Consider the following 13,879-nt stretch of genomic DNA (forward strand, 5'->3'; position numbering starts at 1 on the left):
TGGCTTCACATCCCCACTGTGCACCACAAAGCCTATGACATGAGCACATCTCCAGCCAACTAGGACATAGTTCTGTACCTCACCTCCTGGCAAATCTTAACAGTCAAGTCCCAAAAAATGATTTTCTGCTGGGAAATTTTACATTTTAAAGCAATTCTTGAAACAACATTGATACAGACACACCGGTTGAGCAATGCCTGGTGACTAAGAATGAATAATCATAGAACTCCCTGCCAGTCTTCAAAATATTTATCATTTTTTAGAAATTCAAATTATTTCACTGTACTTTATATTGGAATCCATCATTTTCTGAGGTTTTCCATTTACACAATGAGAAACATCAAAGAGGTTAAGATGTGCAGCACCTAGGGAATATAAAAATGTGACGTGACTAAATTAAATATATTTCACAGCAGGTGTCATAAAAGACATGCAAATTAAAACAATGAGATAACATTTTCACCGAGCCAATTAGAAAAATTTTTGTTTCAAGTGCTGGCCAGAGTTAGGTGACAGAGATACTTTACCATAGCTACTGGAAATGTCAGTGGTCCAATCTTTCTGGAAACCAATTAGCAGTAAAGGACTTTAAAAAAATAACCACAGCTGATATAAAAGTAATCTAATAAATGCGCATGTTAGAGGATTTGTGAGATTCAGAGAAGTATAAAGAAAATAAAAGTCACCTTTGATCATCACATCCACATCCTCATCATCCACAAACAGCTGCTATTAATACTCTGATATATACCCTTCTGGTCTTTCTTTCTATACTTTATATACAAACACACATATAAAATATACATATTGATTATACAACTTCATACATAGCTTTTAATTTACTTAACATTGTATCATGTAATTAGTATGTAATTAGCATAACAAATTATTTGTAACCATTTTTATCTGCTACATTTTCTATTCTATGGACACATCCTGATTTATTTGATAATTTAGATTTCCTCCTATTTGTTGCTATTAAAAGCAACACCTCAAGAGAACAGCTTTACAAGAAAAAAAGAAAAACACTTTGTAACCATGTGTGGTGACCAATGTTAACTGGACTTACTGTGGTGCTCATTTTGCAATATATACAAATATCAAATCATTACATTGTTCACCTGAAACTAACATAATGTTATGTCAATTATGCTTCAACTTAAAACAAAAAAAAAAAGAAGAGTAACTAAGGAGAAAAAAAAAAGAGTAACCACTACCCAAGGCGAAAACCAACAGCAATTAACTAAAGTACAATTTGACCTTAAAGCTTGGGTCTTCACCCAAGCCTGCCATTTTCAAAATCCCGTTGGTGGAAGCCATGCCCATCGGCTGGCACTAGAGCCACACCAATCTTATCATTCTCTACAGTTCACACCGTCTTCCCATAGTTCTGGCTCTGTTCACTCATCAACCAACACTACATTTCCTCAGCCCCACAAATAGCTTTAGAACAATTCACTTGGAAAATAAGGGATTTTTTTTCCTTCAGCCTTAAGACTATAGACGTACAAAACAATATGGATTTCAAATGCCACTCACTCTTCCTGGCAAGAATTTCCTAATGTGGAAGAGACAAGATAAAGCAGGAGACATTTTGCTGTTTGTGACAACAGAATAGAAATCGGCAAAAAGCTCAATGTTTTGATTGTGAGAACTGCCGTTCAGAAGAGAATTCAGGAGTTGTCAAAGCATCACTGGAGCCTGGCAGCCTTGAAGGCCACGTTAAGAGGAGGGAAGCGGCCTCCTCAACTCCATGGCTCATCCTCTGCCGCGCTGGATGATGACCTGCAGGGCAGGCACGTGGGTCACGGCCTCTCCTGGATCAATAGTTGTTGACTTTGACTCTAGACCACAGCCCTCTAGGGCATCTTCCCTGACAAACCCCCACCCTCAGCCCTCTGAATGAGGTGCTCTTCTATATATTCTCACAGCGGCCGAACTGTCCCAGTCATCAGTGCATCACTCTGGGCTTTAACTACAAGTCTCCTCCAACTAGATTCTGAGTTATTAATACATCAAAGCAAATAATGTGATCACAGATACATCTACAGAACATTTGAGCCCAGGTTTACAGGCTCAAAAAATGTTTGAAGAATGAACATGTTCATAAAGCAGTAAGTAAATCAATTCCAAGGAGCCTATGAATGGGCTTCTGAGGGTCTGTGTGCCCCTGAAACTGCACAGAATACCGAACGCATGCTCTTGAATATGCATTTCTCTGAGGAGGGCCCATAACTCTCATTAGCCTATAAAGTGATCATGACGCCCCCCCCCCCACCAAAATCACTCCACATTATCTTAAATTCCTTGGGTGAGTAGGTAGGCCTAGCTTTGAGCATGAGTTTTTATTTTGCTTGGGAAAAATAGGCACAGTTGGGGACCAATGGAAAATGACTAACCTCTTTCAAGTCAGTGAGATTTAAAGGAGGAAAGGATCCTTGTAACATACCAACTTCAGCAAAAAAGTACAAAGGGAAACAAACTACCATTCCAATTAATGTTTTTCCTCTTTGAATTGGTAACAGGATCACCTCCATGGAGAAAATAGGGCAACTGAGGATCCGCCGTGCATTCATTAAGCAAATATTCTTTCTCTGAATGCTGCACTGTATTATTCGGATTTTTTTTTGCTCTGCACGTGAGTACCTGTTTCTAATAAATGAATAATTAATTAGAAAGAAAACATATCCATTTCCATCTCATGGAAAGTTGTAAAATTTGAACGGAAAGGCAAACCATTTGGAAAGAATTTGGGGTTGTGTTTCTTCCTTGGGAGATGTGAGGGGAAAACAGAAAAAGCGGATAACAATGGAATAGTACCCAGAGCAATTTCTGCCATAAGCAAATGTTCAAAACACAGGGGAGTACAACAGACAAAAAAGGATAATTACGCAACTGAAAAATCAGAGAGAGGTCTGGCTATCTCTTTAGGGTACAAAAGTATTACCACAGTAACAGGTGCAAAAACATGAATATACTTTAATAAATAATTATGACTAACTGAATGCAACTGCGAAAACTTCCCTTTTCAAGATCATTGGCAATTATTCTAAACATCGTCTTCTGAGATAGGCTTCTTAGCCAAAAACATTTCCACTAGTAAATATGACGTCGGCTGACCTACTCATGTTTATATTTATATATGTGTGTGTGTTGATATATACATAGGTTTTCTGCTTTTCAAATATGGTCTACCCTTCAGGATGATGTAAAGTCCTTTGGGGATTTGAGGTGATGATGCAGGGATCATAAATTCCTCCCCCATGCCAGGCACATTTATACTGAATTACTCACACACTTACAGAAAGTGAGGATGTTGCTTTTCAGCCAAATCCAAGGCCCTGAAGTACCAGGATTTGGGGATTTTAAGAGGTGGCCCAATCCAATCTCGCCAATGTGAGTCTGACTCTCTATCCTGCTCCTGACAGATGGGCAGTCATTCTCAGCTCAGTCAGGTCCAACAGATACATTATTCTATGAAACATCACAGTCTTCTATTAGAGACCTAATTGCCAAAGCTTATTCTTCATAACAACCTTATAATTTCATCCTCTGGAATCAGTTCTTTCCCCAGAACAAAAAAATTTTTTAAATATAAGACTTAACCTTCCTAATTTGTAAGGGGGTTATAATACCCCTTGTAACAGCCCATGGGGTATTTGAGCACATCTCTCACGTCCTCTCTGAGATTTCTCTTCTCCAGGCTGAACTTTCCTAAATATTTCTTCTGAGACTCTTATCATATGTTATTTAGATACTACAAAACCCTGGAGGCTCTTCCTCTGGGCACACTGAAGTTTTTCAACATTCATCATCAAATATTACCCCCAAGAACTAAGTCAAGTCTACAGATAATGGTGTTAGTGTTGCTGGAGACAGCATCTGGTGTTACCAGTTAGCCACTGCTCCTACACCTCTGCTAACAGAAGCAAATTTTGCTCCAGTGGCAATTATCCATTCTTGGAGAAGAATCTTTATTATTAATCTCTATCAGTGATGTTCAAGGGGTAGCACATGACCCAGTTCTAGCCAATGAAATGTAAGAGGAAGTCTGCTCTGCTGAAAGGATAGAGGGCCTAGAAGAAAACTTCTTTTCTCCCTCTTTTCTTCCTTTTATGAATGCTGGTATGTGAAGATGTGATGGCTAGAACAGAAGCAGCCATCTTGTGACCAAGAGGAACCAGCAGCTGAGGAAGGCAAAGTAGAAGAATGGAAAGGACCGGAGCCCTTGATGGGTTACTGCGATACTAAACTAGACCTGGGGCTCCTTGTTAAACAATAAAACTAAATGTCTTAATAGTTTAAGCCAGCGTTGGTCAAATATTCTGCGACTTGGAGCAGAAGGCACTCCTAACAACAGAGAAGGTATAATGGAAATATTACCTCTTTGGATTTGAACATTATATTTCTGGAGATGTGGCCTTTACTTTTTTAAGAGCCCTATCACTTCTTGGGATCTCCTGAGCATCTGGTCAATGCAAAACAAATGAGCAACTAAACAAAAACCCTGTAATTGAGGATCACAATTTCAAATGCTTGCAGAGACCATGCAGTTAACATAAATATGTGAATCTGGCTAGATGTGAGATAACAGGGAGCAAGGAGGGCTGTAGGGAACTTGAAAATGCATACCTCTTCCAAAGACAGTAAAGTTCAAGCATTTTAAAATACTATGCTGGTGAAATAAAATACTAATGCATCTATGAGCCACATTCAGCAGGCAGTCCACCGGTTCATGACCCTTACAAAAATCAATCTCAAGTGAGTTGGAAAGTCACATCTCCCCCTTCCTGTAAGAATGTACATCCTTCTTAAACCCTTCAGTGCAGTCTGTAGTATGGTTTCATCATTTCATTCTGGAAAGACAGTTTTGAATTTTAATTCCATCATCCAACACCTTAATCATTTCAATTAAGGCAATCAGATTATTACCATCAAAATCTATTGCCGTCTTGAATCTAAGCCCCTTCCCTAAACCAACTGGATTTGCAATCATTACCTTGAAAGGATAACAAAATAAGAGCAAAAGAATAAGATCACAAGGATTCTTTAATCAAATATCTTTGGGGCTGCCAGGGTCCTCAGGCTATCTCAGAGCCACTTAATCTCTCCTTGGCAGAGAGAAAATGAGAAACTATATATGTCCACACCCTAAAGCCCTAAGCCCAGTGCAAACATGTGTTCCAATTGGTGTAGTTATTTATGGTAAAGGTCACTGAGACGGTCTCCTCTCACAGTCACTTTCACACTGGCCACACTTAGTCTTCCGTTTGCCAGGATAAAGCTCATAGCAAGTCTTAAGAACTCAAAAAAAGCTTCTGGTTGTCCCAGTTAAGAAAATATGAATCATTTCATGTTGGACTCTCCATTTCTAAGAGTTCTATGAGATTCATTCCCAGTTTCTTGCAGGGAATACCCTCACATCACCACATCACCCTTCAGGCTGTTATAATACTATTATCATTTTATTATAATAACCCTTCTGGTTATTAAAAAGTACATGTACTTCGGAGAAAAACAAAAACCACACAATAACAGTAGCATTCCTATAGTAAGTATTTATTATGAGCCAAACACTAAGCTACGTATTTTGTATCCAATATCTCATTTAAATCTCACAACTCTAAAAAGCAGGTACTATTACTGTCCCCATTTTAAAGATGAAGACACTGAGGCTCAGAGACATTAAGGAACTTCCCCATGAGCACCCGGCACCTGAATTTAAACCCAGACATTCTAACTCAAGGTCCAACTTATAATATTAACCATGCTATAATGCCATTTTTTAAAAGATGAAAACAGCCATGAATCTACCCCTCAAAGATAACCACGGCTCACATTTTGGTATGTTTCTTCCCAGTCTTTTCTTGAAGGTGATAAAATTTTCAGAGCTAGAAAGAGGCTTAGAGATAATATCTCCCTAAACTCTCATTTCACAGAAGGAGAAGCTGAGGTAGAGAAGGCTGAAGAGCCTTTTCTCAAGGTCACGCTGCTGTTTGGAAATGGAATTTAGGTCCTCAGACTTGTTGTCCAAGGTATTCTGGGGTCTTCTGACTTGAGTTGGTTGATAGCGGCTTCCTAGAGGACCGTGTTGAGAAGGGTTTAAGGCCTGTGGCCAAAAAGGACAAAATGCTACAGTAGGTCAGTGATGGTGGCCATGAAAGTAGCAGCACGGCCACGTGCACACCCCAAATTTGCCACCTCCCAAGGAGCAGTCCTGGGAGACAAGGAGAATGATCGGGAAAGGCCCTCTTAACAAAGACCACCTACTTTCTTCACCAACATCAGGGGTCTCAAACCCCAGTGCCTTCAGGACCAAGTCCGTAACATAAATGAGTGAAGTGGGCAAGTTGGAGCCTGAAGAAAGGAAGAGCACCAGCCCCATCTAAGGAGGGAGGGACGCTATTCATCTCCAGCAAACTATCACCATGGGGAGAAGTAACCCAATGTTACCAGGCCTTCTGATTTTTCCAAAGAGGCATGAAATTTGGATTTTTTTAAAAATGTGATATCACCTAACTTTAAAATGCTGGCAACTAATTCAAATTTAAATAATTAAGGGGGAGTGCAGAACAAACCAAACACACTAGTTAACAACATTACAACTGTTCCTTTTCATGATGGCCTTATCAGAAGCCACCAACACCCTATTACAAACCTGAGATTTTCCACCCTCTCTCTCTCATTTTCTCTCTCTTTCTCCCCCTTGCTCTACCTAGAGAAGCACTTTCCATCTGAGGCTGCCAATGAGAAGATGAACCCTCCAACCCCACCAGACCACATCTATCAAGGGTCCAAGTGATTGCCAGTGACCCCCGAGGGCCATGTGGGAAGGTAATCATGCCTCTCGGGGTGATGCCTGTTGCTCTCCAATGCCTTCTGTGAGGAGGAGTGGATGACTGCATCTGACATGCCTCCCCACTCTCCCAGGAACTATCTGATGCCTTTAGAGCAGGAGCGGAGCGGGCCCCACCAACATTCTGCTGTGCAGGTCTCCACTTTCCATGAGCTTTCTGTGTCTAATGGGAAGGCCCGTCACTCACATCCAAGCTCAGAGCCGCCAGGTTACGAGAGCACCGACCTCCTGCAGACGAGCTAGGGCTGCACGGGCCTTTCGTACGGAAGCCCCCAGTTTCTGCTAATCCCCAGGACAGCTAGTGATCATCTGCCCACTAGAGAGAAGAGGAGACTTGGCACACACCTATGAAATCAGTCGGCATTTGGGAACAAACACTGCATGGAAAGCCCTGACCCACAGCATGGTAAGTTCTTCCAGAATATGCAGTAAGCTGGCATCGAAACCAATGACTTGATTCATTCAATCACCAAATATTTACCAAGAAACAAATGCAAAAAGCAAGACCAGTGCAAGGTGCCAAAAAGAACATACATGTGGACCAGAAATCAACCTTACTAAAGGTAGAAAAAAATAGAAGAATAGTTCAAATAACTGTGGTATAAACAGAACATTCTGCAGCCATTTAAAATCATGTTTGAGAAGTTTATTTAATGATAAGGGAAAATTCTAAGAATACATAATCAAGTTTGAAAAAAAATAAAAGCAGGTTGTGAAATATAACTGGGTCAAAATCAGAGTGAACACATTCAGTAACCCCTCTCTTCTGCTCCTAAGACATAGAATTTATAGATAAATCTTTAGATATGTCACAACTTATATAGTACTGCTTGAAAATAAGAGAATCACAGATCAAAAATGGAGGGGACTCCCTAAAAATAAATGAATCAGAAGATGAGGCTCTACAATTTCAGGAGGAATCAAAGTCCGTGGGGGAATGGGTCTGATATGAGCCATGGGAGCAGAGGTCCCAACACCCACCCAGGGGAGAAGGGGCAGAACTGGATGGAGAACCATGCTGCTAGCTGTGAATGAGGATGGAACGTCTGCACCATCCACCACAAGTCACAGCCACAAGGATGCCCCTGTATGCACGGGGCCAAAATGAAATCACCTGCATGAGACGAGGACCTAAGCCTGCATCACAGAGTATATAGAGCAGAAAGAGAGCTCTGAGCTGAGCTGTTGACAGGAGCTCTGGTTTACAAGTACACACACTTACAGATATAGGGCAGAAGAAGCCATAAAACTGTCTCGAAAATAAGTTCACAAACAAAAATTAGAGAACATATGAGGATATCCAATGATCAGACTCTACAAAATGGAAGAATTCATACCGGAAGAAGCGAAGATGCTAGAGCAATCAGAGAAAGACTTCATAATAAGTATTTTTTAAATCCTCAAAGGGACAGAGAAGGGATTTACAACCACAAAGTGAAAAGAGTTTTTCATAAAACAAAACAAAACAAAAGCAGGAAGGTATGAAAAGGGACCATTATGTATCTTAGAAATAAAGCGAACCATTGTTGAAACTTAAAACTCCACAGATAGGCAAAATAATAAACCAGACACAAATGAAAAGAGCTGGCTAACTGGAATATAGAATTGAGGAAACATAGCACAAACATAGCACAGAGAGACAGAGAACTTAAAAAAATGTTTAAGATACATGCAGAATTGACTGAGAAACTACACAGACAGAGAAAAGAGAGAATGTTAGAGAGGAAACATCCAACAGATAATGGCTGAGATTCTTCCAGAATTCAAGAAAAATCTGGATCTTCTAAGAAAGCCCAAAGGATTCAATGTACAATAAACAAAACAATATGTACATACAATACAATCCTGAACTTAAAACTAAATACATAGAGCTTAAAAGGAAATAGACCCAAGTGTCCACAGTGGTTACCCCTGGTGATAAGATTTAAAGGGAGATTTTTATTTTCTTCTTTAAGCTTTAATATACTTTCTAAGTGCTCTATAATGAAAAAACATTATTTTTATAAACTGTCTGTGTTGGAGGAATATCATTATTTCAAATATACATATATACATATTCACTTTTTAAAAAAATCTTTTCCTCAAGGAACTTACACTCCAGTAGAGGAGATGAGGTACGTATAGAAATAATATATAAAGCAAAACCCACACGGTAACTGACATGGATGGATGTAGCTAAAATGTAAGCCTTACCTTTTCTGCATGAAGCATTAGGAATAAGGGGGGAAGGGGAGGAGGAGGCGAGGATACTGAGCAGAAATGTACGGGTCTAGTATCTACACTTGATTTACTAGGGGCTGTTACTACAACCAGAGTGCATTTCATGTGGACGGGATCAAAATGGCCAAACCAAGATAAGATTAGAACTTTATCTACATTAAGCGTTATTTTCACTTCTAAATTAATTATATTTCAAGACCACCCAGTGATAAAAGCAAAAATTAACATCTCCATTGTAAATTAAATTAAACCATAAAAATCTGCCACTTAGCACATTTTCAATTATTACAAAGCTTTGTTCTTTTTTTCAAGGGTCAAGAAGACTGAGGAAAAGGTAAAAATTGGGGGGAGAGGCTCATTTTAACTGACAATCAAATTAACTGTCATTCTAATCCACAGGGACACTATCATGTTACCAATTTAGGGGTGCAAACAACACAGGTATGTTCTGGGCTTTACCGAATGAGCATCATCTTAAGAGGGGACAGAGAGATCTTATCGGTTTGGGGAGATTCAGATTCTGTGGTCATAACACCATCGGCACATCCAACCAAACAAGATGGAGTTTTAGGCAATGCCCACGATACTCCTTCAGAGCCAAACAAACTGCACTCAGCATTCAGCTCCGCAAGAAACAGGTGGCAAAGGCACAAGCCAACTCAATGTGTTACTAATGGAAGGAAGGGCTGTTCATATCTCAGACAATCTCTTTCCTTTTTTAACACAACCAGGTTTCTCAGAATACCACTCTTTAACCCAACTCCTCTCAACATCACCTGTACATCCCACACATGGGACCCAACATACACCCAATGTTATCCCACTGACTTCTTTGATTCCCTGCCATCAAGACCAACGTGGAAAGCCCCAACAATAATGAGGAATATGCAGTTCCTTTCACCATTTTTGAGCCAATGGACCCTTTCATTCCTCTCCTCTCCATCCCCTCTTAAATCCCTCTCTAATCTTGACCTCTCTGAAAATGTCCTTTCTCATCTTCCTCTTGCCCTTTCCTGATTCCCTTTTTCTTCTTTACTCTTAAGTGGGGTCACACTCTTGTCCAATCCCCATAAGGCAGTTTCATTCTACAGGAGGGGAAGATGCTTCCACCCATACCCCCTGGACTTCTCAAAACTCCCTTCCTAGTACCCCCTTCAAAGGAGGAGCAGCTGCTGGTCTAGTCAGTCAGAGCCTGACATGGACAGGGTCACTACATATGAAGGGGATGCTCAACTATGAGTCCACTTCTTTTCCTGCTTCTTTGCCTACAGTTGGATGGCTAAGTCAGGTAAGAGCCTGAGCCCCACACCTGCCAGCTCAGCCTAAGCCTCAAGTCACTTCTCCAATTCATTTTTTACCATATTTCTCCAATGATTGTGCTGGGCCCTAGTCTATTCAGAAATTTCACTTTCAAATTGGCTACTGTTTTTTGGAGGCTGTTGCTCTTTCCGTCAAAACTTCAGAAGGGAGACGGAATTGGTGGTAATATTTAAATCCCAAAATCACACTCCAAAACACTGCTGGACAATGCTATTCCTCTCCTTCTTCAGGCCTTCATCAGAAACCAGAGGACCAGAAAACCAGAGATCTAGTTCCATCACACACCAGGTGATCTTAGCTAAGCCTTTAACTGCTCTATGCCTCAGTCTCTTCATCTGAAAGTTACAGGATGCTCTAATGGCCTTGCCAGTTCTGAAATGGTCATTTATCAGTGGCAGGACATGGCTGTTCCCTACTTTTTTCATCCCAGAATGGAGCCCCCCAAACTGAGAGATGGCTGGGAAAATACTCAACCACACATAGAATTCTGCTAGGATGCAAACCATTTAAAATGAATGTTTAATAAGATACTGCATCAGTTGTGTACTTCAGCTGAATGTGCTGCAGCCCAGGAGACCTGAAAGAATTAATACGGTTCCCAAAGGAGCTGGTGGGAATTGCTAAGGCAGAAGCAGAATCTGATCTGATGAATGTAAAAGTGCTTTGAGAGTGTCAGAAGAAAAGTGCTATGACAAATGTCTGCTTGCTCCATTAGGATGTCTCCTGCTATCTAAGGAACATGCTACATGAAGGTCTCAGGTCTGGGGACCACGGCACACAAGTACACTCACCCTTCTCTTCCTGATCCCCCCCATTTCTTTCCCAGGGCTTAGATAGAGGCACAGGGCATCCACAACACCAACCCTTCCCTTTTTTCTCATTCTTCACCTTGCTTCTCCTTTCCCACCTGCACTTCTGCACAATTCTCAAACTGGGCCCTCAAAACATCTCACTCAAATCTTCAAACCTCTCTCCCCTCTTCTCCACAGCAACACTCCCAGCTGGTCCACAGAAAGACCCTCCCTCTCACTCTAAGCCAAGAGATCTGGACATACTTTCCTTCATTCTGACACCCTCTGACTACCTTATCAAAACCCATCCTTGGGAGCCAACCCCTCCATCTGAGGGCCTTGGAGCCCCTGTCAGTCCCTCCCAAGGAACATGTAGGAAAACACCAGACCCTCCATGCTCTGGGTCTGCAGTCAGTTCTCCCCACTCACAGCCACTCCCCTGGAGAGACACGGTCCTGTGTGCCTCTAGCCCAGGGCTTCTCAAACTCTCCACCCTATTTCCCCTAATTGTAGAGGTCTATGGAAACATGACATTTCTCTGCCTTTTTCTGCTTTACCTAAAAACTTTGCATTTTATTCTACAACATTCCCACATTTGATCCTTTAAAAATAGTTTTAGTTGCTTACCACCATAGGGGGAAAAAAATAGACATTTTCCACGACACAATCAGGTAAAATTGATATTATAGGAATATAAGCCTTATTGTTTCATGTGCTCCCAGGCTCATCTCTGTGCACTATTTGGAAATATCCAAGCATTCCACCTCCCCATCATACTTTTGCACTTCCTGAGTTCTTCCTGGCACACCCAAGGTGTCTCTGAGTACCCAACTTTCAGAAGCAAGGCAAAAAGCATTTCCATTCAATTCCAAGTTGAAGAGGCAGGACCTGGGTTCTCACCAGGGTCAGTGGTCACAACCCCCTTTCAGATTAAGACAGAGGCCAGGGGCTCCCGAAGACCTGCGGTGGCCACCATATGATTGGCACATGCTCCAGTCCTGGCAGCCCATCACCTCCCAGCCTTACCTTGTCAGCCATGATCATAGATGCGCCCCCGTGGATGCCCAGGATGGGGATGAAAGTCTGTGAGGAGATAAAATCCAGCATCTGGGCCACGGCCTCCTGGTCGGTATCGTCCCCAAACACCAGGCCGTGGATGCGCGCCCCTGACATGAGGTCACACACGTGCGTGATGAGGCTCTTCGGGTCCGTGCGGTTCATCAGCAGTGCTACCACGTTCAGGTCCAGGGGCAGCTCGGCTGCCTGCTCGGGGCCCCAGAGATTTCGCAGTTCACGCTCCGTCACGTCGTGGCTGTGACCCAGCAGCACTGCGATGTTCAGCGCCGGGGGACCCTTCTCCGCCGCCGAGCCCTGCGCCGGACCGCGCCAGACCAGAAGGGCCGGCAGCACCAGCAGGGTCCAATAACCCAGTCTGCCCATAGTCGCCACTTACGGTCCCTGCAAGGTGGAGAGGAAGAGTCAGGGCCGCGGTGTGCGAGGGTTCTAGACGGAAGGATTTTCCGACCCAGCCCCTTGCTCTAGGAGCCAGGTATAGAAAGCACCCGAGCAAGAGCTGTTGGAGTCACTGACTCCATTCCCCATCCTCGAAGCCATCCACGTCCCTTGACCCATCTCCAACTCTATCCACAACTCCAATCCGAGCTAATTCTCCGTATCTGTCCCCAAATCCATCTTCGCATTCAGCCTCCTCTCCATCTCCGACTCTACCTACATCTCCCACGGCACCCGCCAAGTGGGACCACTTGGATCACTGCCTCTGAAAGTAAGCTCACACCCCGCCCCCTGCTTACTGAGAGCAAACTACAAGCCAGCCCCTGCGTGGGGAGGCTGCAGAGCGACTCCGCAACCCTGCTCCCACTCTAAGCGAGTTGGCTGACCCCGCCCCCTGCGAACCCGCAGGGTTCAGCACCCACCTGCTCCACTCGGCACCCGCAGCAGATCCCGCACCTCTCCTGCAGGGTACACCCTAAGCGCATGGGAGTGAGGACGCTCGCTTGTGCGCCCGAGAATCCCAGGTGCCTGGGGGAAACTTAGGGTCCGCCTCACCTTGCGCAGAGGGGCCATGAAGCGATTTTCACTCATGTGCAAGCAGCCCTAGGACCAGCCCCCTACACGCGCGCATACGCGCACACACACACACTCTGTCTCACGCGCGCCATGTGCAATGCAGAATTCCGGAGAAGAAGCACGTTCCCCCAGCGGACCGACGCGTGGGAGCTGGCAAAGAACGTGCGTGGGGGGGGGGGGGCGGAGGGGCGGGGGAAGCTTGTCTCCCAAGAAGCTCTCCGGCGGACGTGAACTGTACAGCGCTCCCCCACCCACCACCCCAGGCTTTCCACTTCAGGTTCTGTTACCAAGACTTAGGTGCACGTGGGCAGTGGGCTGCACACCCTTACAGGCACGCGCGCATTTCTGTGCACATCCGCAGGCCGCAATAGGGGAGCCCACGGCCATCCGGAGTCCGCACACGTCCTCAGCCAATGCACATACATGTACCGCGCCAGGTGCACAGCCGCGCCTGTCTACAAATACCAAAACAGTCGTGCACGCGTGCACAGGCGCGCGCCCCTCGGGCCGGGCGCTGCTGAAACCAAGGGAAGTTAGGGCGAACTCGCACCGGCCTCGGAGGTCTTCGGCTGAGCACCGCGAGCGCGGAGCCGCAGCGCCCCCT

At 43.8% G+C, this 13,879-nt stretch overlaps 1 protein-coding gene across 2 annotated transcripts in view; it reads right to left on the reverse strand.

Annotated features, from left to right (window-relative positions):
* Positions 1 to 12,642, reverse strand: part of GRIN2A (glutamate ionotropic receptor NMDA type subunit 2A) — a 365,808-nt gene extending 353,166 nt beyond the window's left edge. Inside the window, exon 1 of one of the 2 annotated variants that reach the window (XM_059896355.1) lies at positions 12,214 to 12,642. In XM_059896355.1, the coding sequence (XP_059752338.1) occupies positions 12,214 to 12,627 (414 nt within the window). In that variant the 5' untranslated portion in view covers positions 12,628 to 12,642. The remainder of the gene's footprint in view (positions 1 to 12,213) is intronic. The other variant, XM_059896356.1, reaches the window with a different exon arrangement.
* Between the last annotated feature and the right edge of the window lie 1,237 nt (positions 12,643 to 13,879).

Source organism: Balaenoptera ricei, chromosome 15 (assembly GCF_028023285.1).
Source record: "Balaenoptera ricei isolate mBalRic1 chromosome 15, mBalRic1.hap2, whole genome shotgun sequence".
NCBI lineage: Eukaryota > Metazoa > Chordata > Mammalia > Artiodactyla > Balaenopteridae > Balaenoptera > Balaenoptera ricei.